Source organism: Gouania willdenowi, chromosome 24 (assembly GCF_900634775.1).
Source record: "Gouania willdenowi chromosome 24, fGouWil2.1, whole genome shotgun sequence".
In the NCBI taxonomy this organism is placed as follows: Eukaryota; Metazoa; Chordata; class Actinopteri; order Blenniiformes; family Gobiesocidae; genus Gouania; species Gouania willdenowi.
In genome coordinates, this window is record NC_041066.1 from 5,649,502 (window position 1) to 5,676,786 (window position 27,285).

Below are 27,285 nucleotides of genomic sequence, written 5' to 3' on the forward strand. Positions count from 1 at the left end.
CTTTTCTACCGCTAGGGGGCAACACGCAGTTTATATCACAGAGCTTCAACGCACTGTTACAGAACAAAGAAGAAGAAAAGACAGTCACCCTGTGGAGCTACGAAAACAACACAAACTGACAGTGAGTAAACGCAAAAAGGGACACAAAGACACGTTTTAATCATCATCTCAGAATTACAGACCACACGTCTGTTATCTGTCAGTGTTTTTCTTCTTCTTCTATTTATTAAGAACACACGCTAACGTGTCGGGGTCATGTTTTCAAGCATCAGCTCCAGACTCCCATTTAAAAATCCTGTTGTTTACCAATTTTAGGTCTCATACTTTGCAATCTATTAATCAATTTAAAAAAAGAAAGCAATTCCCTACTCAGTTGCATATTTAAAACTAATCGGCCAACGTTAAAAGTGAATTTAGCCTGAAATTGTAGCATTTAGGGGTTATTTTCAAATGGCATGTCTGTATAATCGAGATAATAGATAATAATGGAATAATAACAGCATGTACAATAGCAATTTGTAAAGTGTGTGTGTGGTAACAAAATAAGATGAAAACTGGTCAAATCAAATATTTTCAGTCCCTATAATTTGATAATTTATCCAGTAGAATATGTGAGTATTGAATTATTGTGTCTTTGGGTTAACCTTATCTTGTTTTCAATTGATGGAGTGCTTTCATTTGCTCTTGTTTTTTTTTTAGTTCTTGTTTTTGTATTACTCATGTTTGAAATAAGGCACTGGCTATCAGTACGTAATACGTGTCAATTGCAGTATATGCATACTCAGTTGGCCAGTTTAGGTCACGTGATAGATGCACCACTTCACTTAAAGTTCCGTCAGTTTTATTTTAGCTCATATTTATTTTTAGCTACCCTGCTAACCCTTTTATTTTATCCCTAACCCAGGAAATACCCTAAAATGTTTATTTTATTCGTATAATTTAAAGGTGAAATTTGCCGTGTTAAATATGTTGAAATGAAAAAATATATATGTCAAATGAGGGATTCGAACTCATGGCAGTTGAAGGAAGAATCCTTTAGTCAGGCGCCTTAGGCCACTAACACACACACATTACGCTTATATAGAAAAGGTCCGGCAACATCATCTTTCGTATGGATAGACTACCGGTATATAGATGCGTATTACGTACTACGAGACACTTCCTTGAAATAAAGCCTTCATTCATTCTGAAAGGGCTGGTGAAGTGATAGTCACAATTACACACTATAATGATATTTTTTTTTTACTGTATAAACATATGTGTCGATAAACATTATATTACAGCTAATCATGTTTTTTCTATGTTGTTTAAGAAATGTCTGCAAGCTGTCTAAGGTGGATGTTAGGACATGCAACAAGAACCATGTGTGGAGGCCCAGCTGTTTGCCTGACACCAGCATCAAGATTCAACATATGCCGTGCAAGACAGGACATCATATCTGCTTCGTGGAGACGTTCTTCTTTCTCCACCGGAGGACCAGAGACGGAGCAAACCCCTGCACCAAAGAAGAAGAAGAAGAAAAGCCCAGAAGCCTCTATCAGTAATGTTGGCCATAGAATTCCTCACCCCCATATACAGGTGATAAGTGAGGACGGGGAGGACCTGGGGGCCATGCATCGAGCTAATGTGATCAGAATCATGAACGAAAGGAACCTTAAGCTGGTATTGCTGAGCGAGCAAAAAGAGCCTCCAGTTTACCGACTGATGAGCGGCAAACAGATCCTTGAAGAGCAGCTGAAACAGAGAGAGACAAAGAAAGTAAAAGCAAGTAACGGTATGTGTGACGTGTTGACAACTCACTCCTTAAACGCTCCAACTTTCTGTTTAAAGTTGATCTTTTCTTCACCACAAACTATATATTTCAGGGTAAGATTGAGATTGCTCTGTTTATAATTTGGATTTTTAATTTTTTTTTTGTGCTTTAGGCTTATTTTCAGTCTCAAAAGTAAAAATCATGTAAAGCAGAGATGGACAACTTACAGTCGGAGCCACAAATATGTGATGGTCTCATCCGCGGGCCACAATGTTAACAATCATGTCACGTCAGCAGTTAGTATAACTTAACTCATTGAGTGCCATTCACGTCTATAGACGTGAATTGTGTTTTTTGGCTGGGGTTGCTAGGAGACAGTGTGAATATCTAACTTGTACAATGATGTACTGTAGTGACCGACTGGTGACATGTAGGTGGCAGCAGCACCTTTGGACGAGAGGTCACCCGTGATGGGCAGAGCTCAGAGGGAGAGGAAAGGAGTTTATAAGAAAATGTCGCTACGAGAGTTGATGCTGAAGCTCACAGCAGCTCACACTCGACCAGAGCATGTGTAGAACCTTAGTGGACTATTGAGAGTGTTGTGATGGTGAGAGAAAATGATCAAAAAAAGGGGGCAAGCGCTGAGACACGACATGTCCGAGAGGAGGAGGATGTTGCGTGTGGGGGAACAAAGGGGGATAATCTTGGAGTACGGCCAAAATACACTAAGAAATCCATTCAATTCTGACCTAGATAGCATAATAGTAGTAATGTTGCCATCAAAAGCTCGGTCTCAGTGTTGTTTTTGTAGTTTTATAGAAGGAAACCAATGTTGAGGTTTCACTAAAGCAAAAAAAATGACTTCAAAGGCACTAATAGGTTTTTTCAGAAAAAGATGTTTTTCTGAGCTTTTTGTCACAAACTGGTGATTTGTGTGAAACTTGCCTATATTCAACTGCTGATAACAGAAGAACGACACAAGCTGGAAAGAAAAATTCATTTTTCTGATGAAATTAGAGAGTCTAATCTTTCAGAATCCAGAATTAAGATTGTCATACAAAATATTCTGTAAGTCTTTAAAAATTAGTCAAAATGCTCTAAAACGGCTGGCACTGAATGAGTTAATACAGGAAAGCACAAAAGATTTGTGTGTTTTTGTCATTCTGTTATTTTTGTAATCATTCTGTGTGTTGAGTCGTTTTTTTTTGTATTTTTGTCGTCATTTTGTGTTTTCCATTATTTTGGTGTGTTTTTATCATTTTAGGCACTTTTGTAATTATTCTGTGAGGCTTTGCTGTTGTTTCATGGTTTTGGATTTGTTTTCTATGTTCTGTTATTTCTGTAATATTTATGTTGTAATTTGTATATTTAATTGTATTTTTTTTCAGCATTTTGTTGATTTTTGTTGTTTTGTGTATATATATATATATATACTTTTGTTTATATTTGGTGTCTTTTTGTGTAGTTTTATATGTTATTTTAGTTGTTTTTCATTTTTAGTCATTTGTTTTATATTTTCAGTACTTAGGGACAGCATGTTGCCCTCAGGCCACCCATGTCTGCTGTAGAGAAAGTTTAGGTGCAGTCTCGGTGTCTCTGGGCCCAGTATAAACCATCCCATGGGTAGAACGTGGACTATGAAGTGGGTTCTTTATGACATACTGTAGCTAGCATACGTCGTCGTGTTTATCTTTTTACAAAGAGAATTAAAAGTACATGGACTGACCACGATGTAGTGACAAATTTGACTGAATGTGGTTTAGTTGTGCTGCATGTTGAAAAAAGTCTCAATAATGAAACCACAAGAAACAGTAACAACTTTGATCCTAGAGACTATTGTTTAATGCAGTGTTTCTCACATGGGGGTGCGCGATGGCTCTACACGGGGTACTTGAGAGAGAGAACGGTAACAAATGAAAGCGTTAAAAATATGCAGATAAATAATGTTTATTTTTAGTTCAAAATGATAATCACACAAAATAGGAGAAAAATATACTGAATAACAAAACTCCAAAAACACACAAACTAAGAGAGAAAAATACTTACTATTACCAGCATCACAGAAAACGACAACATAGACACACTAAATGAGAGAAAAATACACAAGATCACTACAACATACTAAAAAATAACAGAGAAACATACAAAAACACACACAAGAGAAAAAATATACTGAATAATAAAAAGGACAGACAAACGACAACAAAATGACACCAAAAGCTCACAAAATGATGATAGAAATGATCTTGATTAAGATGAATTGAAAATACAAGGGTCTGTCTTGGTCCCACATCAGGAGGGAGATGATTGTAAATGAAAGAAACTTTAGAAATAAATCAATTCAGGAGGCACTAATGATTGTTTCTTTCCACTTATTTACAAAATGAGGTTGTTTAAAATGTGTTGTCACTTGTTCATTTCATCATTCTGCTCTATAGTTGTTTTTAAATAGTTTTCTACACAAAATGTTGGGTTTTAATGACGTGTAACTAGACTAGACAGCACGCAGCTGCATATTTGAATTTCCTTCAAAATAAATACTCTACGTAAGTTTTTTTTCCCCCCAGATAAATGCCTAACACACACTATAATTCCACCGTAACACACCTACCTATTGTTTATAAATTGAAGACTTCGCTCTGTTTCCTGTGCAGCTCCTGTGCAGGTGAAGGAGCTCACCTTATCAGCAGGCATCGCGTCACATGACCTCAGGACGAAGCTCAAACAGGTTGAGAGCTGGCTGGAGAAGAAGCACCACATCAGGATCACTCTGCGCTCCAAACCCCGGGACCAAGCAGCCAACCTGGTGAGGACAAACACTCAGAGACTGTATTGGGAAAACTAGTCAAAACAATATGGATTAAAGCGTCCATAACATTTTATTATTATATACAATCATATTATTAGTATATACACTACTGGTCAAAAGTTTTACAGCATCCTCATTTTTCCAGTTATTTATTGCAATTCAAGTCGTGCAAGTCCAATAAATAGCTTGAAATGGTACAAAGAGAAGAACTGAGCAGCCAGAGGTTAAAAAAAAGCTTTAATAACCCAAAACTGAAAAATAATGTACATTTCAGAATTATACAAATAAAACTTTTTCAGGGAACACAAAGTGGGTTAACAATTTAAAGCTGTTCTGCAGCAATGAAGGTTGAATCAGCCTTGAAAGCTGGTGCTACTGATTCCTACAGGTGTTCCAACTTTTTTTAGTTACTTACCAGGGATGTGCCGATACAACTTTTTCACTTCCGATATGATACTGATATTGCAGCCTTGCATATCGGCCGATCCGATACAATATCATTACAAATCATACATAATTTTATTACTTATTTTGTAGTGTGGAATGTCAGAAAAGTCTTGATGAAGTGATGTTACTCAAACAGAGAACAATAGTCAGCAACAGTGCGTTACTTTGTTGGCGTGTGAACCACAGTCACCTATGGACAGAAGTGCTGGAGCAGAAGATTTTATCGGAGAGTTTATATCAGTGATTTTAGATGCAGTCCAATAAAATCCGATATTCGTTTTCTGGCTGATATTGGATCGATATCCGATATCAATATCGGATCGGGACACCTCTATTACTTCCAACCCCCTCTGTCTGCATAAAAGCAGTGTTGGAACACACTGTGGTACCAGACCCTCATGACCATCAGGTGAACAGTGTTATTCATGGATTCCATGATTTTTTTTTCAATTCAAATTAGTTATTTGTTCTATGCTTTCATTTCAGAGTGCAACGACACAATAAACTCAATCATTTTCAGTAAAAAACTATGTTGTTCTAAAACTTTTGACCGGTAGTGTATACTCTGTATACAGAGGTGACGAGTAACAAAGTACAAATACTTTGTTACTGTACTTAAGTAGTGTTTTCTGGTATCTGTACTTTACTTGAGTATTTTTTTTTTTGGTGACTTTTTACTTTTACTCCTTACTTTTTAAATCCAATATCTGCACTTTTTACTCCTTACATTTAAAAAATGAGCTCGTTACTTTTAAGACTTTCTAAGATGATGTCACAACGTAAAAACCAACAATGGTGAAGCTGGAGGAGAAGCTAGTGTATGTTTTATGTAGTTTAAGCTTTTTTTTCTTTTAGGCAGGCCCCTTAGTTTTATGGTTAACATTTTCAAGTTTTTGAAAATGTTCAAATCAAAGCTGCTTTGGGTTTAATTGGGCATTTTTGGACTTTTTTTTTTCTTGACACATTTTCTTTACAAATTGTATTTATTATGAGTGCTACATTCTCCAGGTGTTCAAAGGTAACATTTAATTAATTTCCATGTACCAATATTCTACAAGTTCTTAAAAATATATAAAATATATTGATTTTGCTGGTTTGCTAAATCCACTTTTTTAGCCCTTAAATGCATTTTGTTGTATATTTAGAGTGCTTATAAGTACAGAAAAAATCAAATCAGTCTCATCAGGTGCTCCGTAGATATCTTTATATTCTGTTTTGCTCATATTTTTCAATCTGTTTCGATTTTTCTATTCTCTATTACGTTTTTTGAACTATTACATCACAGTATTTGCAGCGGAACTGCCAAATTAGTACATCAACTCCAGGTCCAACACTTCGAGCAATCCGCCATTTTTATTTCTCGCTTTTATTCTGTAGTCCAAGCTCAAGGATGCCAAAGTTACGAGAGGATAAGTCAAAATGTTGGGTTGTTGGATGTAGTAACCCACACGCTTCATTACACCGTCTCCCAGCATCAGAACCTTTTCGAAGTGCCTGGTTGAGTTTTATTTTTCACAGAAATGTACCCACAGGGGTGGTGTGTAGCTCAGTGGGTTGAGCGCCCGCCCCATGTACGGAGGCTGCAGCTCCTCACCTGCAGCGGGTCCAGGTTCGATTCCCGGCCTGGGACCCCCCCCTGCGTGTCATTCCCTGCTCTCCCTCACCCCCTTCCTGTCAAGCAACTGTCATATAAAGGCCACTAGAGCCAAAAAAAATCCTTTAAGAAAAAAAAAAAAAGAAATGTACCCACATCTGTGGGTAAGGTCATTTTTGTGTGCGTGAAGCACTTCAAGGATGACTGCTTCATCAACCTCCGCCAGTATAAAGAAGGATTTGCCGAAAGACTTTGTCTGATTGAGGGTTCAATTCCTTCTGTCTTTGGAGACGACGAACAGAGCACTTCGGTAAGCTGTAAATAACGCTAAAAAGTGTGATGATAAGACGTCGCTGTCATTGTTTTGTTAGCATTAGCAGCTGCACCGTCTTCAGACTTCATATGTTAGCGCTGTGTGCTCGTTTTAGATCCTTGATGATATGGCCTACGTGATTTAATTTAAGTCTAAAGTTTTCATTAGTCATTTCATTTTGCCGTTTTTGTCTTTGAAAAGACTGTATTAAAATGCATTTCGTGACGTTAGCTTGGCGCTAGCGTTAGCTCGGTGCTTGTGTTAGCTCACTTGTTAGGGTTCTGCAGGTTCATCATCTTCATTTTCATCTCGCTCCGCCGGGTCCGACTCTGGCTCGAACATGTCAGGCTGGATGGACAAGTCTTCTGTTGTTGACATTTTGTAAATAACCTCTGAATAAAAAGTTTATGCGCCGCTACATAGCCGTATCTCTTCTATCAAACTACAAAAATGGCCGAGCAGGGTGGAGTTGAACCGAGTGTCACCTGAAGAGGGGGCGGGGTATGGAGTGTCTCATTTGCATTTAAAGAGACCGCACCAAAACGAGTTGCTCTCAGAAGCACATCAGAAAAGGGGCAGAAAAGGGGCCTGTGGAGCTATAATAATGAGGAATTCAGACCCAAGCATTGCAGTTCCGCTTTATATAGACCACAACTGTATGATTTATATGTAAAAAGGAAGTATTTAAAACCATGTTATGTCCCCTTTAAGTACATTTAGTGACATTTACTTTTTACTTTTACTCAAGTAAGGAAGCAACATCAGTACTTTTACCAGAGTCATATTTTATTCAAGTATCTATACTTTTACTTGAGTACTGAAGATGAATACTTTTGCCATCTCTGACTGTATATGCACTGTTGGCATAAACACCCTATGTGTATTACCTAAAGAACAAAACAGTGACACCATGTGGAGAAGAGGTGGTACTGCCTTTACAATAAAACCAAATTAATAAATATTAAATTGGAAAAACTGAAGAATGTAGCGCTCGTCGACCGTTGCATGAGAGAAAGTGGTACTGTATAAATGCTTCTGGGTAATATGTAGCTTTTCTGGTCTCACCAGGACACGGCACTGGAGACAATGGTGGAGCAGCTGGAGGTTCTGGTGGGATTCGTCTCCAAACCCAGTATCATACGGGACGGTCAGGCAGCCACTTGCATCCTCCGACCACCTTCCAAAAAGGAGCTGATGCAAAGCAAGACAGGAAAAGCATCCAAAGCACCAGCGTCTGAAAGTGAGACGTCTTCTACGAACAGCACAGACACATCAGAGGAAACGATACAACACTGATCCAAGAATAAAGAATAAAGACATGGTGGAGAGGGACAAGCTTCTCATTGTACAGTGAGGGTTTGGAATAGAGACTTTCCTTTTAAACGCTGGTGCTAAAATATGAGGAGAGTGATGTTTTACTAAAGGGAGAATATGAATAGTGCATCAACTTGAAGAATATAATAAACAAACACTGATGTGTGTCTTTGTGTCAATCTTTTTATTCAAGATCTTTTTTGTTTTTTTGGTAAAAAATAAAAGCAAATTTGGCATACTGATACATTCACATGTCACAGATAAACCTGTTTGCTTGACTTTAATGTGACTCACACTATCCTCTCTGTAGAGACACTTTAAGGACAATTTGAGCTCCTTTAATTCAGGTCAGACAAAATCTTTACATACAAAAGAAAATAAAAAGTGAACCCACAGTGAGGCCAGAAAAATAAAATATCTCCTAGTTTGTGTTAGAAAAACAACGAGTGGAACAGAAGCAGCTTCCCCAGCATGCAGGAACAACATTTGTCAATAAGCTTCGAGTACTTTGTAGGAGGAGAATGGTTTGACGAAGTGATAGTCTAGGTTGCCACAGTGAGGACATTGCTGCACGTTGCTGTACTCGGAGAAATACTGCATCCCCACGCACACGTCCACCACTGGTTTCCCACAGTGCTTGCAGTTAAGTCTGGCCTGAGGGGACACAGAGCACGGGTTGGTTAACTTACACACGGTCAGATAAACAGCAAGGCCTCCGACTTTCCCTTTCAAATTCACCCAAATTCCACCAGGTTATAAACATTCCTCTTTTAAATATGTTTTATTGGCATTCTCTGATTTGATTTTAAGTCAAAACTTACTGAAAATCCCAAATTCATGATATTTTCAACAGCTGCCAAAGCATTACGACCAATGCAAAAACCCACAGCAATTATTACTGATCAAACTATAGATAGACTAATAAATACTTACATTAGAAAACAAAAAGACAATATAACTCGCAACTTTTTCCTAAATGTCCTAAATCTATGAACTTAGATATATACATAAGAAAATATTATCACATCAGAATATAAAATGACTAATTATCTTAAACGGTTTCTAAGAAAAGCTGTTCCCTCGGAGGTACCTCGAAACAGAGTAAAAAAAAAACCACCCAAGGGCAATAACTCCGGAAAAAATATTTGCGCACTTCTCATTTTGGAACTCCATCAAGGTATTGATACCCTGAAGTCACACACTGAATTTGGTTATTCTATCTCAAACAGTTTCTGAGAAAAGCAGTCCCATTTAACACGGACGGAACTCAAACCTATATCCAGCTTCCACACTTGGTGGCGGGGGATAATATTAGCCGCTGCGCAGCGATGGTTGGGGCTGGCAAATTCTGAGAAAATGGTAAATGTTATAATGAACTTAATTTATATGGTACTTTTATGTCGAACAAACAGAACAATTCATGATTCATTATTAATAATATGACGTTTTCGCATGATGATGACATAGGAGTCGGATGGAAAGCGCCTTGGCAGGACCAGATATGAAAGTGACCTGGGTCGGATTTGAAAAAATCAGAATTGTGTTGTTCAGAATGTCTTTAACAGGTTGTATATGGGCAAAAAGATCAGATTTGGGTCACATTTGCCTGCAGTGTGAATGTAGATTTAGTGTTCGGTGTTATGGCCAAGGACACAGACAGGTATTGACTTGGGATTAAACTCACAACCTCTCAATCAGAAGGTGAACCCTCTACCACCTGAGTAGAGTAGTAGTACAGTGTAGGAAGAAGAAAAAAGATGGAATTCTAATGTGAATTTGACATAAGTTGAGGCCTGGACTCACAATTACTGGCAATAGAGAAGATGCTCTATGTCAGAATAAAAATCTACTGTGAAATGACTTTGTCACAGCAGCTCAAAAGAAATGATTACAAAGTGAAAAGAAGAAACACTAATGATTGAAGTAAAAAATTAAAATCTGTTAATTAAATATGGATTAAATACATGTCACATGAGTTAATTAGTAAGAAACAACTGTGGTACATTGGTTTAAAATGTAGTAATACTATAGCTGCAATGATTAGTCAATAAAAAACAAGTCAAACACCACTTCATGATGGAACAGGCTGTGTCCCACTACACACACTTGCGCTACTCTCACGCTGCAGAGTGCGTAGGGTGTCCCAATCGTACTGAGTCTGCTTTAGCTCTGCCCATTATGCACCCTTTCATGCAAGCAGACTTTGATGAAGGGAATTAGCCATGAGTCCTTTTAAAAAAAATCAATGGCAGACAAATATTGTTTTAACAAGGAAAGCTAAATATCTTATTTATTTTAATTACTTTATATATTTTGCTATCACGATTGATGACGCCCTGACGAAGGTAGATGACGTCAACGCACACTGTTCCAATTCTACCCTTTCAGCACTTGTTCCCTTACACACTTTACATCCGACGTGCACTAAACCCATCTGTGCCCATTGAGGAAGTCCGTAGGGTGCAGTGTGGGTATTGGGACGCAGCCATTCTCTATGTCACTGAGCTAATTATCACATGGAAATACCACCTGAAGCTTCACTATTAGCATTTAAAGGCAGATTTCAAATGACTGTCAAAAATCCATAAATCTACAAACCGCATCTAGACAACATGGAAATCTTATTGATTTATTTTTTTAAAATCATTTATTGGCTCCATAAGTGAAAAAACTGGTGTTTTAAAAAAGTTATTTTTGCATTGACTTCAACTGTTTGCATGAGAGCAAACGTCTAAATGCTGTAAAACATTCCGTTTTGGAGATAAAACTGTGATGTTTTCCAAACATCTTCTACTATGACTCCAAAATTGTGTCATTTTTTTTTTAAATGAATATTGAAACTATATTTAAAAGTATATTTTTACATCACCATCAATGATACAGTGTAGGTTAAGTTTTTGATAAATCAAAAATCTGTGTGGATGCTTTGTGTGGGACAGTCTGAAGATGTGGGAGGAGTTAGGTTTAAATACATTTGACAGTTTTTGGGTGACAGACTTCATCTTTTGCAAAAATTGCAAATCTGTAGCATATACAGTATGGTTGATTTATTGTGAATTTTCGATTGCCCTGTTTTTGCAGCTGAGGCAATCTGAGACGACTGGACCTTTGTGCAACATTTGGTGACTGTTCACACGTGGGAAGTAGGATTTCCTCAGAAGAAGAAGATGAAGGATAACAGGCTCCTGGCCCCTAAATATAACACTTCTGTCACATATTATTATTACTAATAATTCATTGCAGCTCAGGGTGAAGTTTTGGGCTGAAACATAATTTAATATCTTTAAAGTGAGACATACAGGGATCTGTTCCATAAACAGGGTGAAAACACATCACGTCTAAATGACTCCGTTACTGTACTTAAGCAGTTTTTTCTGGTATCTGTACTTTACTTGAGTATTTATTTTTTTGGGTGACTTTTTACTTTTACTCCTTACTTTTTTAAACAAATATCAAGACTTTCTACTCTTTACACTTCAAAAATGAGCTTGTCACTTTTAAGACCTTTGAAGATGACGCAAACCAACGCTGAAGGAGAAGCTCGTGCTAGTCAACATGTCATTTTCACACCAAAAATGGCACGTTTCCATTCCAGGAAACTGGAGAACATGTTTCTATTGAGACTCTTTTAAAAATGTTGGTAGTTTGAACTTTTTCCCTGTTTGGCAGGTCCTCTAGTTTTCTAGTTAACATTTTCAAATGTTAAACTGAAAGCTGCTCTGGGTTTTATTGAACATTTGCATTTTTTTTTTCTTGACACACTTTACTTACAAATTGTATTTATTATTAGTGCTACACGCTCCAGGTGTTCAAAGGAAACAGATTCAATTTATTTCCATGTACCAGTATTCTACAAGTTCTTAAAAGCATGTACTTTTTTACTTTTACTCAAGTAAGGGAGCAACTTCAATACTTTTACCAGTCATTTTTTATCTCCACGACACAAAGTGTGGAAGGAGGTTATAGGTTTGAGCTCCGTTCGTGTGTCCGTCCGTCCGAGTTAAATGAAACAGCTTTTCTCAGAAACTGTTTAAGATAGGATATCCAAATTTGGTGTGTGGCTTCAGGGTATCATTGCCTTGATGGAGTTTGAAAATGAGAAGTGCGCAATTATTTTTTCTAGAGTTATTGCCCTTGTTCTGTTTTTTGGACTCTGTTTGAGGTATCTTCAAAGGGGACAGCTTTTCTCAGAAACCGTTGAAGATACGATAACCGAATTTGATGTGTGGCTTCATGGCATCAATATCTTGATGGAGTTTGAAAATGAGAAGTGCGCAATTATTTTTTCTGGAGTTATTGCCCTTGTTCTGTTTTTTGGACTCTGTTTGAGGTATCTTCAAAGGGGACAGCTTTTCTCAGAAACCGTTGAAGACACGATAACCGAATTTGGTGTGTGGCTTCATGGCATCAATATCTTGATGGAGTTCGAAAATGAAAAGTGCGCAAATATTTTTTTCTGGAGTTATGGCCCTTGTGCTGTTTTTTTTACTCTGTTCGAGGTATCTTTAAGAGGAACAGTTTTTCTTAGAAATCGTTTTAGATAGTTAGTAATTTTATATTCTCATGTCATAATATTTTCTTGTCTATACATCTAACTTCTTAGATTTAGGACATTTAGGAAAAGTTTGTGAGTTATAATGACAACCAATCTGGCGGGGGATGTTGATGACTATGTCTTCTTGTTATTCAGGTATCTACTTTTACTTGAGTTCTGAAGACTACAACTTTTGCCACCTCTGCTTCTAACGCACTTTTCTGTGAGACTTTTGCCGTTCTCCACTGACAGTTTTCCATCTAGCGCCCGTACCTGACAGCACGGCGAAGCGGCGAGGATGTCGTATGTGTACATGGTGCCGAGCTGGTGCCAGCTGCCGTCCCAGCGTGACTTGCATTTGATGCAGACGATCTTGTGGACGCCCTCGAGGCAGTCCACACAGATGGCATAGAGGTGCATCAGCCTCCCTGTGGGACAGAGAACAGAGGAAACCATGCTTAGAGCCAGGGTTGAGGTCAATTACAATTGCAATTGTGTAACTGATAATTCATTACAATTATGATGTAATTATAATTGTAATGTAGGTAATATTTTTGTATTTTATTTGTATTTTGTATTTGTGTATTTTACAGCTGATTTCAGACAAAAACTGACCCGTTATCATAAGAGATGCTAACAGAAAGCTAACACAAGAGGAAGCTTTTGTTTTAAGGAATTATTTATTAGTTTAGTAATTGTGATTAATTGCAATTGAACTTTAGTAATTGAGAATGTAATTATAATTGACTTTCAGAAGCTAAATAATATTTGTAATTTTAATTATATTTTGAAAAAAATGCCAGTCACTGTAATCATAAATGAGTTGCAATTTAACATAGGTAATTGAAGACATAATTGTAATTGAAAAATGTAATTGACCCTACCAGAAACCAGAACAAAATCCTACATATATATATATATATATATATATATATATATATATATATATATATATATAATTTTTTAATGAATATATTGGACTTAGTTAGTTTGTTATGGAGACACTGTTATAGACTAGTTTATTTAAATTATTTTTATGCATTATTTATATAAAAAATAATCCAGACAGGTGCCGGGGAATAATCTTCAAAAATGAATAATTTGGAAGAAAAAAAACTCTCTATAAATGATTAAAAAATCAAAATATAATAACTAAGGCTAACTCAAAATCTAATAAAGACAATTCGACTACATCTGCTTTCATGTAAAAAGCCAAAATAAACTGAATAATTTATAACTTTACAGTGATTTATAGTAAGGACGTGCATATCAAAGCTTATGGGCCGTGCACATCAAAGACGCTTCACGCTAATTCACATTCATGCGAGCCTTGACGGAGCGGGTGGAGACCTTTCATGTCTGTGTGTAGTTTGGACGAAGCTCAATCACGACTCAGTGTTTCTTTACACAACCACAGCCAACACAGTTTGGCCACTTAAAACAGACAGCACAGGTGTGATTGGGAAGTGATGATTTATGCATTGTGCATGTTCTCCTCCATTATCAGCCGCCAAGCTGTGACACTGTAGTCACGCTGCCAACTCCCCAAAAAAATTAAAAATCTATTTTAAACAATTATATATAAAAAACATTCCTGTAGAAAATTCCTGTACTACGGCAAATTATGTGTAGTTAGAAAAGTACTTTTTACATACATTTAAGTACATTTACTTAAATATATATTATATATATTATTAACAGTGATTCTCAACCAACATCACCTTCAAATAATGAGGGACGCACACACACGAGCCAACCTAAGGAAATAAGTCAGCATCAATTAACGCCAATAGATGAAAATATGACGATAATGCAGAATATCACAGGAGGGCAACAGATAATAAGGAATAGTCACACAACTATAACAGTCAACACTCATTTAAAAAGAAACAGAGATAAAAGGTGAATGAAACTTTCCTATAATAACTAAGGATGTTAAACTCACATACTCTGGGATTATACTGACTCTGAGGGGTTATACTGACTCCTAGGGTTATACTGACTCTGAGGGGTTATACTGACTCCTAGGGGTTATACTGACTCTGAGGGGTTATAATGAGAGTTATACTGACTCTGAGGGGTTATAATGAGAGTTATACTGACTCTGAGGAGTTATAATGAGGGTTATACTGACTCTGAGGAGTTATAATGAGGGTTATACTGACTCTGAGGGGTTCTATTGACTCTGAGGGGTTATACTGACTCTGAGGGGTTATAATGAGAGTTATACTGACTCTGAGGAAATATATTTGGGATTATACTGACTCCGCAGGGTTATACTGATTTCGAGGGGTAATACTGATGTTGAGGGGTTATACTGAGAGTTATACTCACTCTGAGGGGTTATAATGAGAGTTATACTGACTCTGAGGGGTTATAAATGAGAGTTATACTGACTCTGAGGCATTATAATGAGGGTTATACTGACTCTGAGGGGTTATAAATGAGAGTTATACTGACTCTGAGGCGTTATAATGAGGGTTATACTGACTCTGAGGCGTTATAATGAGGGCTATACTGACTCTGAGGCGTTATAATGAGGGTTATACTGACTCTGAGGGGTTATAATGAGAGTTATACTGACTCTGAGGCGTTATAATGAGGGTTATACTGACTCTGAGGCGTTATAATGAGGGTTATACTGACTCTGAGGGGTTATACTGAGAGTTATACTAACTCTGAGGGGTTATAATGAGAGTTATATGAATCTGAGAAAATATATTCAGGATTATACTGACTCCGCAGGGTTATACTTATTTTGAGGGGTAATACTGATTCTGAGGGGTTACACCTTCACTTTTCACTTTTCAGTTTTAAAACTGAACCTCTGCTGTCAGAGGAGTAAAGAGTTAGGTCACAAAGGGAGCAATGTGTTTTTAGTTGTACTATTTTTTTGCCTGTGACCCACTCAATTTTGTACCCTGACCCACAAGATAAGAACATGTGTTGTAATAAAAATACATAGTATAGTAGGCATGTTCTGTATCTTCTGTAAGGTTTAAAAACTCTGTTTATTCTGCCGACATTTTTTATCAAAACCTGCCATTATTTGTTCTCTTTTTTTCACCCTGCTGTGTATCTGTTGCTAGATGACCGGCTGCTAAAAAAGGCTTCTCTCTCAGATGTGAGTGAAATTATCATAGTGACACCATAATGCCTGTATAGTGAAACATCTTAACTTTCAGAAACTGACTGATTTTTTCCCCTGGGGCACGTTTAGATAGAGATATGGTCATTTAGAGTGTGCCAGCGACACATACATTGGGAAACATGTACTAACAATGATTTATTCAAATCAGTTTTGACAGAAACACTGGACAAACTGTGTCTCTTACCAGTTCAATAACAATAGTTTTGTAGCCAAATACTGGACAATTTTATTTTGTAAGTATGTTTGGTAAACCTACACTGTAGTGAACTTTAACAATGGGTGCACAAATATGATAAAACATCATCAAAATAAAAAACAAAGTAGCTAATGTAGATAAATCCCAGTGGGTAAGAGAAGATTGAAGTAGAAGTCAGCTGAGAGCTAATCAACATTAGTTTCCATTGGTAATGACAATATTAATACATTTATGGATAGTAAAAAGATTCAGGATGATAGTGACTCAATTAAGGAGCAAAAAGGTATATTGATTAGGGGTGGGAATAGGCCTGGGCCGATGATCAATAAATCAACTAGTAACTCGGTAAGTTTGCCAGCCTTGATATATTGCCATATTCATGCGTATTTGGTGGCGTAAATACTCTAAAATAGTATACCACCACCAGGCAAGTTATAGTCCGTTAGATGTGGCAACTCTGGACCAACTACGTAGGTTCGGATTGCTACGCCGGCAACACCCAGCGGCCTGTGACGCAGCAGAGCCTCTTACCCGCGGTGTCCGTCAGCAGAGGAGATGTGAGCCTGCGATCGGAAGCAGAAACGAGGATGCCGAGCAGGGCTAGCAACCAAGCTAAGTCTAAGTATTTTGTTTTCCTTGTCTTTCACCTCCAAACAGGCTGGATGATAAGGGGGTTCACCCTCAGCACCTGAGCATGTTGTTCCATAGCGGAATGAACGGAGTAAACTAGAAACTATTTGGTCCATTCTGTTTGGTTTAAAACTGAATGAAAACAGAACAGAATGAAACAGGGGGGGGCGGGGCCGCCAGCATTTTTGTTTACAAAGGTTCTAACTGAATTGGAAGTGTTACCTGTTAAGGAATGTTCAACTACTGTATATACCTGTGTGCCTCAATGTTTCATATTTATTGCAAGTGCAAATTAGTTTTTTGAGAGAGACTAAATAAACCATTTTATTTATTGCTTTGGTTGTGTATGGTTTTGCATTTGAGGTGTTTTTTTTTCTTAACAGAGACAGGGTCTATTTTATTGTTTTTGTTTCATATTTATTACAGTGCAATTTTTTGCTAACAGAGACAGAGCCCATTTAATTTTAATTGTTTCTTGTATTTGTTTAAAATATTTAAAAGCTCTTGACATTCAAATTACAATGGTAAAAAATAATAATGAGAAAGTTGATTGCATTTGAAAGGCATTATTACGATATGTTATCATTACATTAGTGCTTAATTTGGTCTAAAAACATTTCGACATTAATATCGTTTATCGGCATTTGTGGGACATTACAATATATTGTCCAGCAAAATCTGTTATTGGCCTCGGAGGGACAAGATCTGGCAACAATAAAATGTCACGCGGTGTCTCGTCATTTGACGACATTGTTTTTTCCTTCAAATTCTTATATGCTGACTGTCTACCCTCCAATGTTGTTGTTATTGTTGTTCTTCTTCTGGAAGACAAGATGCAGCAGAGGCATGTTGCTGCCCCTGCAGGTCAGCAAAGAAAGCGCAAGTCAACCATAAACACTCAATAGCAGTGGTTCTTAAACTTTTCACATTCTAGTTTAATTAAAATGCAATAAAATGTCACTTTGTGCACTAATCCTGGCAACAACAAACATTATCAAAAGCTAATACTAAAAAAAAGTCTCTGGTATGTAAAGTATGTAAATATGTAGCTCTCGTCATATTTGCGCTTTTTTGATGAAATTGTTTCTCTGCCATCATGGGTAGTTTTATATGGGCTAATGTGTAATTTGTGGAAATGCATGGAGACTCCTGACTGCAGGTTGATTTATATTCTAGTTTCCAATTATTATTTTTTATTCATGTACGCCTCTATGACAATTTGCGTACCTCTGGCTATACAAATACCCCACTTTGGGAACCTAGGGTCTATAGTGTAAATGTCATGATGATAAAATTATATTAGCTGGGAGATTCTAATAAAAGACTGGCATTAATTGTCAGTCTGACAGTGGCTCTTGAGTCATGTAATTTATTGTTTAAACATTTTAATGTATATATTAAATTTGAAACCTGAACAGCTCAAGGAGAGTTCAGAGTGAAACAAAGTCTCATATAATAAATTGTGATAATAATCAATAAGTTCATTTGAAATATTATATAAACTCAATCCCATTAAACCCTTATGGTGTAACATATCATGTACCTACTCAGTGTGTCGTTCCACCCCTAGTGTCGACTGATTCAATGGCTTCTTGGAACATGTTAGCTTTAGCTTTAGCTGTAGAAATGCTAACGTTTAACTTTTTCCCTGAGATTAGCATTTGAGTGATGAGAGGTGTTGTTTTGGTTCAGACAGCTGCTGTGATCATCTTTGTGAACTCCACTGACCGACCCAGAACAGGGTTAGCTGGTTTACACAAATGATGAATGGGTGGAAAATCATGCTTTTCTAGTTTTGTTTATCATGTTAACCCTGTAAGGTCTAAAAACTAAACGTACATAGTCAAAATGTCAGAATATAAAGTAAATATGAATAACAACACAACTTAAACTGTGAATAATTTTTTTTTTTAAATGATACACTTGGTTTTCCAGAATTAAATGTATTATGTACAAAAAAATATTTTACCTTAAAAAAAAAAAAAAACAATTAAAGTGATAATGAATAATAAAACATTGTGAAATGCCAATCATTTTTTAGTTTTTGTTGAAGTTCTTGGTTATGTAATCTGATGTGATTGACTGTACAGGACAGGCAACATATTAGCTCCTTCTTTCATGTTTCGGACTCTTTATATAAAGCCACTAACTTATAACCAAGAAATCATTCATTCATTCATTTCTTCATAATGCGTTAACCTGGTCAGACCTTGCAGGTGGCAGGGGACGTCGTACTCAATCTCATCATGGCGTGACGGGCTGAGAAACAGCGTCCCGTCCACCAAGGGGAACTGCTCAAAGACTGGCAGCGCGCGGTGGCACAGCGCACAGTTCACCATGTTTCTCTGACTGGCAGTGAGGGCGGACAGGATGAACCTGTGAGCGAGGCGGAGAGAAGAGAGTTAGACGACATGTGAACTTTCATTTCCTTTGTGATCAAAGGATTGATTTTATGGTTGGTGGAAACACACAGATGAGTCATTGTGTGGCTCTGCAATTGTTGCTGTTTTCTTATTTCCCTCCTACGTAAACAGTCCCGCTGCCCACCCCCAACAGCCTTTACTCACTCCATAGGAGAAATGATTGCTGCAGGACAGTGACGTGCAGTCAGGGTAGGCAAGGTAGGCAGTGCCTACCCAATGGGGGAATTGATATTTTGATTATTTGCTTTAATTATAATATCATTATAAATTATGTATTTTTCCATTTCCGATAGCCTACATTACCTATAAGTTTGAAAGTGTCAGATAGCCCAAATGACTAAACATCGCTATTTCCTGGTACGGCAGAGACGCTGCACAGTCTCACTCCGCTGTATAGCAGGAGGAGGCCACACCCCCTACCAAAAGCACATTGCTGCTGTGCCTCTGACCCCATAGTGTGTTTTTATGTGTTTTATGTCAAAAGGCAGCTCTCTACGCTGCCTTTGGACGTAACTAAATGCTATATGAAAGTTCACAGTGCATTAGTGAATTGATACAGCATGGCTGCTGCTTGCTAGTGGGCGGGATAACACTACAGGCAGGATGACAGCGCTAGAGACGATAAATAAACATTCTTTTGAGGAAAACCGACAGCTTTTAAAAGATGGGAGACCAACACCTGAGCTACCAGACCTTCAGAAAAGGTAAAGTCAGAAAATTGTTCGTACTTTTCACAGTGAATGACAGGATTGGCTTTGTGGATGCTCCTCACTGAGGCTGTTCTGAGTTGTTGTTGTTGACATTTTCTCCATGTTTCTGTGTTTCCAACACAAACAACGAATGCGCTGCCGTGTCATGAGATATATCTTGTTGGGAGAGTATGGAGTCTATATTAAATAATTGTTTATGTTTCTTGATGATGTTGATTTTGTTAGATGGCTAAATGCTTGTTCATGTGGATCTTGTTGGGTTTTTCTTATTATGAATTTTATATTTTGATAAGCGCATTGAGATAACTGCTGTAAATTGTGCAAAACAAATTAAGTTGAATTTAATTAAATTAACACTTGCCAGCAGAAACATATGGAATTGTCATTGGTGTTGACATTGGTGGTCTCAATTTGCAACGTCCTGCCTACCCAACCCTAGTGCTCACGGCACGTCACTGCTGCAGGATTAATTCAACCACACATTGTGTTATTCTGTATAGACTCTATTTTGAGATTGAACTCTTTTTACATTTAAAAAAAAGTGTGTTTAATGCATTTACCTATAATGAATATTGAAATTTTAGGAATCAGGAATCAAGCTTGGTGAGACATTCAAGGTTCTTTAAAATTGCCATTCGGGTTCATATACAGTATCTTCAAAGGTTGTTATGGTGTCTATGGCCACTATGATCTCACATTTTATCAACATTTTTTTGACATATACATTTTTATATCATATAAACATTTTTTTTATAAACACCCATTAAGAAAAGATACATTTTGTTTTTGGACAGAAATTCTCATAAGGACGTATCAAAGCGATCAACAGAAGCCTCTGAGGAAGACTGACAGTTGGCAGTCAAAATATGTCAGGAAATTAAAATAAATTTCAAAGTAAATTTCGTGAAAAATGAAACTTTAAGATAGTATTTAAAAAAAGATGACAAAATGAACTTGCTGGAATTAGAAATAGATACCATTAATGACTGAAAGCAGAACATGGACACGAGATTTCACTCATTATTAGAGCTGGGCGATATATCAAGATTCAAGATATATCTAGTTTTCTATTTTGCCAATATAGAAAATTTAAATATCGCCTATATATATATATATATATATATATATATATATATATATATATATATTTATATATTTGTATAGCTTATTTTGTCAAAATACCTGTTTTAGGAGTTGTTGCTTTTGCTACGTCTCAGAACATCATGAAAAACATAGTTAGATGAATTGATGAGTGCATCCTAACCCAGACCTTCCCCTAAACAAACCACACTACAGAACTCACTCACACGTACTGTCCCTTTAAGGAGAAAAAGCTCAAAGTGGCACATATTGTGCAGCTGTTTGTTAATAAATATGCCTGTGTGGCATTTAGCATCAGCATATTTAACCTTGAATTGTCTTTCTGGTCAGACATCATTTGAAATAAAATTATCAAGATTTATGTTGCATATCGTAATTTTGAGAAAAAATATCAAGATATGAGTTTTGGTGCATATCGCCCAGCCCTCATTATCCATCCATCCATCCATCTATCCATCCATCCCTACTTATCCAGGCTCATATTGTCACGCTTTCATACCTGCGTAGCTCCTCCCCTTGGCCAGCCTGGGCGTCGTCTTCCATGCGGACGTGGTACGTGTTAAGTTTATGTCGTGGGATGTGCGTGAGCAGTTCTGAGAGGTCCAGCCTTCTCAGAAACTGCACCGGATGTGCGTGGGCACCGTCGCCCACATCGCCCGGGGTGAAGCGGGGGTGGAGTGGAAGTGCGAAAGACAGTTGCAGGGGAAGGACCGACCCCGGGTCAAGGTGAGGACCAGCGGACGGGGCGCCAGAGCAGCCCCTGCCTCGGGCCAGCACCCCCCCCAGCAGCAGGTGCTTTCTCTGAGGCTCCATGTGAGCGGCTGGTTTGAGGAACTCTCCCAGTTGGCGAGAGCTGCGTCCCAGAGGAGTAGTGGGCGAGAAGGTGAAGCCGGTAGGTGGAGACAGTCCTGGGGAGTCACAAGGAGATTTCAGAGGAGACCCTAAAGGAGAGAGCCCCCCTGTAGCTCCTCTCTCCATTGAGTTCTGTCGATCCATTGATTGTCTGCGAGGTAAGTCCTGACCCGGCCTCTGAGCCACTTTACCTCGTGCTGATCCTCCTGATGCTACTTTGCTTTTCTTCGACTCCTCCAGTAGTCCGTCTGCAGACCCCGTGGCACCCCCACATGCCCCCATCCTCCCCGCGCTCCTCTCCGATGGCTTCTTCTTCCGCTCGTCCGGCAGGCGTTTGACCTGATACCAGTCGGTGTCTTTCTTCAGGTGACCCTGCCCGCAGCGGCAGGAGCAGAACCTGAAGGCCAGGTCGTAACCCTTCTTGGTCCACATGTTCTGCCGACACTGCTTTTCATTCCATGAGCGCGCTCGACCGATGCAGTTGAACTGGACCAGGATGGAGCTCTCCCATTCGTAGAAACACTGCAGATGCATCCAGTTGCCGTACGGGCACAGCTCGTTGTTGCAGACCACTCGCTGGTAGTCGTCCTTCTCCCGGTCGATGAGGCAACCAAAACTGCATCCGAGGGGCGTGGCACACTGGACCTCTGAAGCATAAACGAAGGATGCCTTGATTTAGATCAATCTGTTGCTTTTTAAAGGCTGACCAGTCGTTACATTCATATTTTGTGTTGAGCATTGTCTCATAAACTTTCCAAAAACACCAAACCAATATTTGATCCCATTCTCTGCCTCATAATAATGAGGTTCAAATGAGGTTTCTGTGGTGTTTTCTTTCTTTTTACTCTTTTTAGAGCCTCGACACATGATGTGGATTAAAGAGTCATGGAGGAAACCGTTAAAGAAAATGTGCCAAAATTCACATTCAGTGTGAGACCTCTGTTTTTATCCTCGCTCTGACCACCAATCATTAGTCATGACTAATTCCAACTAAAACCAAGGATACTCCATCACCAAGGCCATTCATTCATTTGCTTATTTATAAAAAGGTGGGAATTATTATGCAGGTAGAAGTGCAGTTATTTATCCATAACATCACCTAAAACATCCTCCCATAGCAAACACATGCAGAGATCGTTGCAGTCAATGTTGACACAAAACACAGCGGAGATAGAAAAAAAGCTCCAGTTAACCTTTCTGGTATAAAAAAATTATTCAAATAAAACAATAGTTAATATTAACATCCACTAAATGAGAAAAATCAAGCATGAGTAAAGTGTGTGTGAGGGAGAGAACAGCTGGATGCCTGAAGCCTGTGTGTGTCCGCTGCGGTGCAGAGCCAGAGGATCGCTGTGCGCGGACTTCCATGGATGTCGCTTTGGACGCACAGACAATCTTTCTCTTCATGTTGTGACCGTCAAAAAATTCTTGTGTCGCGTTGATGTCAGGCCAGAAGCAGTTGATCAGATGCTTACTTTACGCAGTGATGGCGCAATGTTCACATATGAGAGTGTGTGTCACACAGCACTGCTCAGACCTGCTGGATGATGGTCAGTAGATCATCTTCAAATAATGCAGGCTGATTGACAGACTGTGTTGCTGCATTAACTCGGATCAATGGCAGATCTATAGAACGGTTTCTGTCTAAATCTGCTTATTTTTCATGGACTGATCAGAGCAAGGTTACAGGACCTCACGGAGCAACCACATTAAATTAGGGGGGAAAAATTGACATTAGGTTTTAAAGTTGTTTAAAAAAAATGTTTATTTAGTTTTCTACATTATTAAATGTTTGTGCAGCAGACAGAGAAGTCCATCTGCCTTCAATTTGACTTCCCCAAATGCCATTTTGTGCACCTCACCTCTCCACATTGAACAAGCAAAACGCTCATTCAAATAGGGGCGGTCTCCACCACTTCTGCACACGCACTAATCATTGCTGCAATCTTAGTGAATTCCTTGCAGCGATGAGTAAACTGCGTCACCAAAGGATTTAGGGACTCAACTGGTTGACCACCCTTCATTTCAGATCTTAGTGAATCCGCCCCTGAGTGTGGAAGTTGCTTCTTTCAATTAATCTAAATTTGACGATATCAATGTGTGGAGTTGTGCTTTCTTTGTTTTTTAAGATATTTGTGTGTTTTTCCATCTGGAGTGTGGACTTCTGTGAGCAGTGTGTGTGTGTGAGCGACTGTGCGTGCAGAAAGAGAGTATTTTGCCTCTGCTTTTTTCTTTTACACTGTGAGCTGAGATTTGAACAGAAAACTCACACAAATTGATAAATGCTGATGAATTTCTGGGAGGAATGTTAGCTAAATAGAAGCTTTACATGACTTGTGCAAAGATTCATTTATTGAGATATTTTAAAGTTTAAGTTTCTTTGATAAAATGTATACTGTTAAGTACAATAGTTTCTGTCAAAATGTTCAATTCTTAGGATTTACAGCTGCTTGAGACGCTAAGTTTTGATCAGATAAAGACAGTGTGGGACACATTGATCAATAAATCAAAGATCATCTGCTCCAAAAAAAAGATGTAAAAGGTTGAAATTGCCGACTGACAGTTTGTTTTTATCTCCACACTCTGTTTATTGACAATGTCAGAAAAGTTTCCTGCATTGCATTGTGGGATGTGGAGTACCGTAGACTGATGCATAGAAGTGTTTTTACTTTATTCTGACTGCGATTTCTTATGTTCGCTGACTGAAAATTACAGCAAAACAACAGTGGATGTATATTTTGGGACTTACAAGAAAACATCTGGCCAAAATTGAATGTCTCACAGAGTGAGGTGATATCACAGGGACTATCGGGAACAAACAAAAACAAAAATGATGTTTAGGTAATCCCTGTCCTCCTTGTCTGCATGGCAAAAAACACAAGAAATCACAGTTTTTCTAAGTAAATTATCTTGGATTTATTGATGTGTGAGGCCTACACTATGTCTGTATTTGTTAAAAAAAAGATCATCTCCTGCAGCTTTAAGTGGGACCAACAGTAAAAACGTTGATGTCGTACATTTTAATGCATTCAGTTACCGTTATTTGAGCTATGTGGCGATTTATCAAAGACTACTGCACGTGTGTTGTTGTCACTTTCTTTAGAACCTAGGTTCCCAAAGTGGGGTACGGGTACCCCCAGGGGTATGCAAATTGTCATAGGGGGTATGTGAATAGAAATAAAAAAAACATAGATTCATGTAAGTTTGTACTTTATACAATGTGTAAATCATACATGAAGTATGTAAGGCGCCAACAATATCCAAGCAATAAGTGTAATTTCAGTCCATGCAGGCTTTTCTCTTTCAAAATTCATTAATTTTGAGACATATTTTTATTTAATTTGTGCAAATGATGATAAACAATTGCAGGAAAATTAACTTCTTTGAACAATTTAAAATTTAAAATGACTGCAGTCATGGGACAAAAGCATGGGAAAATTGCGATTCTCCAAATATTGTGGAATATATATTGAATTTGTGTATCTAGATATCTTAGCTGATTTATCTGCAACTGAATTATTTGGTAATCTGGACAATAATTTATGTTTTTTCTGTCTTTTTAACTGTCTCCTGCAAGCCAAAGTTGATGGTCTAAAGGGCCAGATTTTCACTGTAGGGCTACATTGTATATGACATTACGTTATTATGTTTTTAAGTGTGCAGGAGTAGGGGGTACATGGCTTCAGGTTAAATGTCTGAAGGGGTACGGGAGTATATAAAGTTTGGGAACCACTGCTTTAGAAGAATTAAATTAAATCGGGTCAAATTTGGCCAATGAACTCAAAGAGTTTCCCTTCTGGTCTCATTTTGAGTGTCTATTTCACTTGGAGCAATATCACAGCCCAGGCCAAATTGGAAGATCTTATCGGCCAGATTTGGCCCACAGGCCTCGAGTTTGACACCCCTAATTTAGAGACTCAAATCAAAGCTAAAATACTGGTACATGTCTGGGCTGTCAGCGGAAACCAAAGGTGTCTAAAACGTATGTGATGGAGGGGAAGGCATCTACATTGAGGCAATTACACCAGACTCCATTCATAAATCTTGAACATTTAGGCAATAATCTACATTAAAACTTGTACAAACAGAAATGAAGATCATTTATGAAACAAACAGCAGCTTTTGGAAACAACTCACAAAGTTTACCAATTTATCTAAATCAGTTTATTGACATATTTTTCAGTTGCTTGCTGTTTAAAGCGTCACGTGTGTCAAACTCAAGGCCTGTCATAGCATCAGAAATAATATACATGTGTTATTCCTAATTTATTATTAAAGATACTCCATTAGAATCAGAATCAGAAGTACTTTATTTATCCTGGGGGAAGTTACTATGTCACAGAAATATTACAATTGAAAAGAATAAACACAAAACAAAGAAAGAAAGGAAAAAAAGAACAATAATAAAGTAAAATATTGTTAATTTATATAAGGATTAAATACAAGTACACACAAAAAAATAAAATAAGATTATTGCATTAATAATAATACAAATGTACAAATATAATTCAGATATATAAAAGAATCAAAACGCTGTCATACAGCATCCAGTAATCTAATGTACATTTATAATTCCTATTTTTAAAGATAATCAAGGCCTGTTATAGCGATCAATAATCTAATGTACATTCACTATTTCTAATTTATTACTGAGGGATAACACTGAATATCACATTCCCAGATGTTTGTGACTGATTTACTGTATTTGCTCCTGAATAGATTCTCTAAGTCACAGGCCTAATATATAAAATGTGGCAAAAAATTGTTAATATTGCATTTTTACTTCAAGTTTGTTTGAATGTGGCCCCTAAACTAGAGTGACTTTGACCCTCCTACAATGTGTGCACCACAGTTCATGTGAATGGAGCGTGTTGAGGACCCTGCCTGCAGATGCATGTGTAGTTAGTGTGCATGACTGTGGGTCTATTGCTGTCACTGTGTGAGCTTTCATGCTTTCATGGTGCAGAAATGAAACCATCACTAAGACTCACCGCTGGAGCGCTCGCTGCGGGGCGCAGCAGCAGCCGCAGCCGCAGCAACAGCAGCAGCAGCCGCAGCCGCCCCAGCTCCTCCCGCTGCGGCCGCACAGGCTCCGTTTTCCTGCTCATCTCCGCTGCTGTTTGTGCGTTTGCTCTTCTTACTCTTGCTCGTTTTGTGGTTTGGCATTTTACGGTGATTTAGGGACACGATTTTCGGCCTCTGTCAATCGCGCTTGTCATCGCTGTCTGCTATGTCTGCGGACTCCATTTCAGCTGCTCAACTCCGGTTTCTGTGTTTTTTCTTGGTTTGTTTGGACTTCACTCTGTCCTTCTTCGCACCTCGGCGTTTTTTTGGTGGAGGACAGCGTGTCTTTGTTGCGGCAGGTTAAAGAAATGAGAAGCTTTAACCTTTAGCAGTGAAGGCGTGTCCGTCTCTTGTTTTGATTCCTGCTCCTCGCTTTTCATCCTCCCACAGACGT

The 27,285-nt window shown here is 38.1% G+C and overlaps 2 protein-coding genes across 3 annotated transcripts; one reads left to right on the top strand and one right to left on the bottom strand.

Moving 5' to 3' along the window:
- Positions 1 to 8,395, top strand: mtif3 (mitochondrial translational initiation factor 3). The gene is made up of 4 exons (XM_028439562.1): positions 1 to 121; positions 1,313 to 1,774; positions 4,408 to 4,559; positions 7,985 to 8,395. Exons 2-4 carry the CDS (start codon positions 1,315 to 1,317, stop codon positions 8,210 to 8,212), a joined length of 840 nt encoding a protein of 279 aa, XP_028295363.1. The 5' UTR covers positions 1 to 121; positions 1,313 to 1,314; the 3' UTR covers positions 8,213 to 8,395.
- Positions 8,394 to 27,285, bottom strand: heca (hdc homolog, cell cycle regulator). Of its 2 annotated transcripts, none has more exons than XM_028439561.1 (5): positions 26,819 to 27,285; positions 21,475 to 22,474; positions 18,951 to 19,117; positions 13,038 to 13,192; positions 8,394 to 8,884 (listed from the first exon to the last, which is right to left on the bottom strand). In XM_028439561.1, the coding sequence occupies exons 1-5, from the start codon at positions 26,991 to 26,993 to the stop codon at positions 8,720 to 8,722; spliced, it is 1,662 nt and encodes a 553-aa protein (XP_028295362.1). In that variant the 5' UTR covers positions 26,994 to 27,285; the 3' UTR covers positions 8,394 to 8,719. The 2 variants fall into 2 exon arrangements, with proteins under 2 accessions (XP_028295362.1, XP_028295361.1); XM_028439560.1 differs by having other exon boundaries at positions 8,655 to 8,884; positions 12,982 to 13,192.

What these genes read in the sequence shown, in the direction of transcription:
- mtif3 (XM_028439562.1), top strand. Translation starts at nt 1,315, where the DNA reads ATGTCTGCAAGCTGTCTAAGGTGGATGTTAGGACATGCAACAAGAACC. An exon ending in GAAAGTAAAAGCAAGTAACG is followed by an intron (nt 1,775 to 4,407) that starts GTATGTGTGACG and finishes TTTCCTGTGCAG; the next exon opens with CTCCTGTGCAGGTGAAGGAG. An exon ending in GGGACCAAGCAGCCAACCTG is followed by an intron (nt 4,560 to 7,984) that starts GTGAGGACAAAC and finishes TGGTCTCACCAG; the next exon opens with GACACGGCACTGGAGACAAT.
- heca (XM_028439560.1), bottom strand. Translation starts at nt 26,993, where the DNA reads ATGCCAAACCACAAAACGAGCAAGAGTAAGAAGAGCAAACGCACAAAC. An exon ending in CCGCAGCGAGCGCTCCAGCG is followed by an intron (nt 22,475 to 26,818) that starts GTGAGTCTTAGT and finishes TTTATGCTTCAG; the next exon opens with AGGTCCAGTGTGCCACGCCC. An exon ending in GGCAAAAGTCTCACAGAAAA is followed by an intron (nt 8,885 to 12,981) that starts GTGCGTTAGAAG and finishes GTGTCCCCTCAG; the next exon opens with GCCAGACTTAACTGCAAGCA.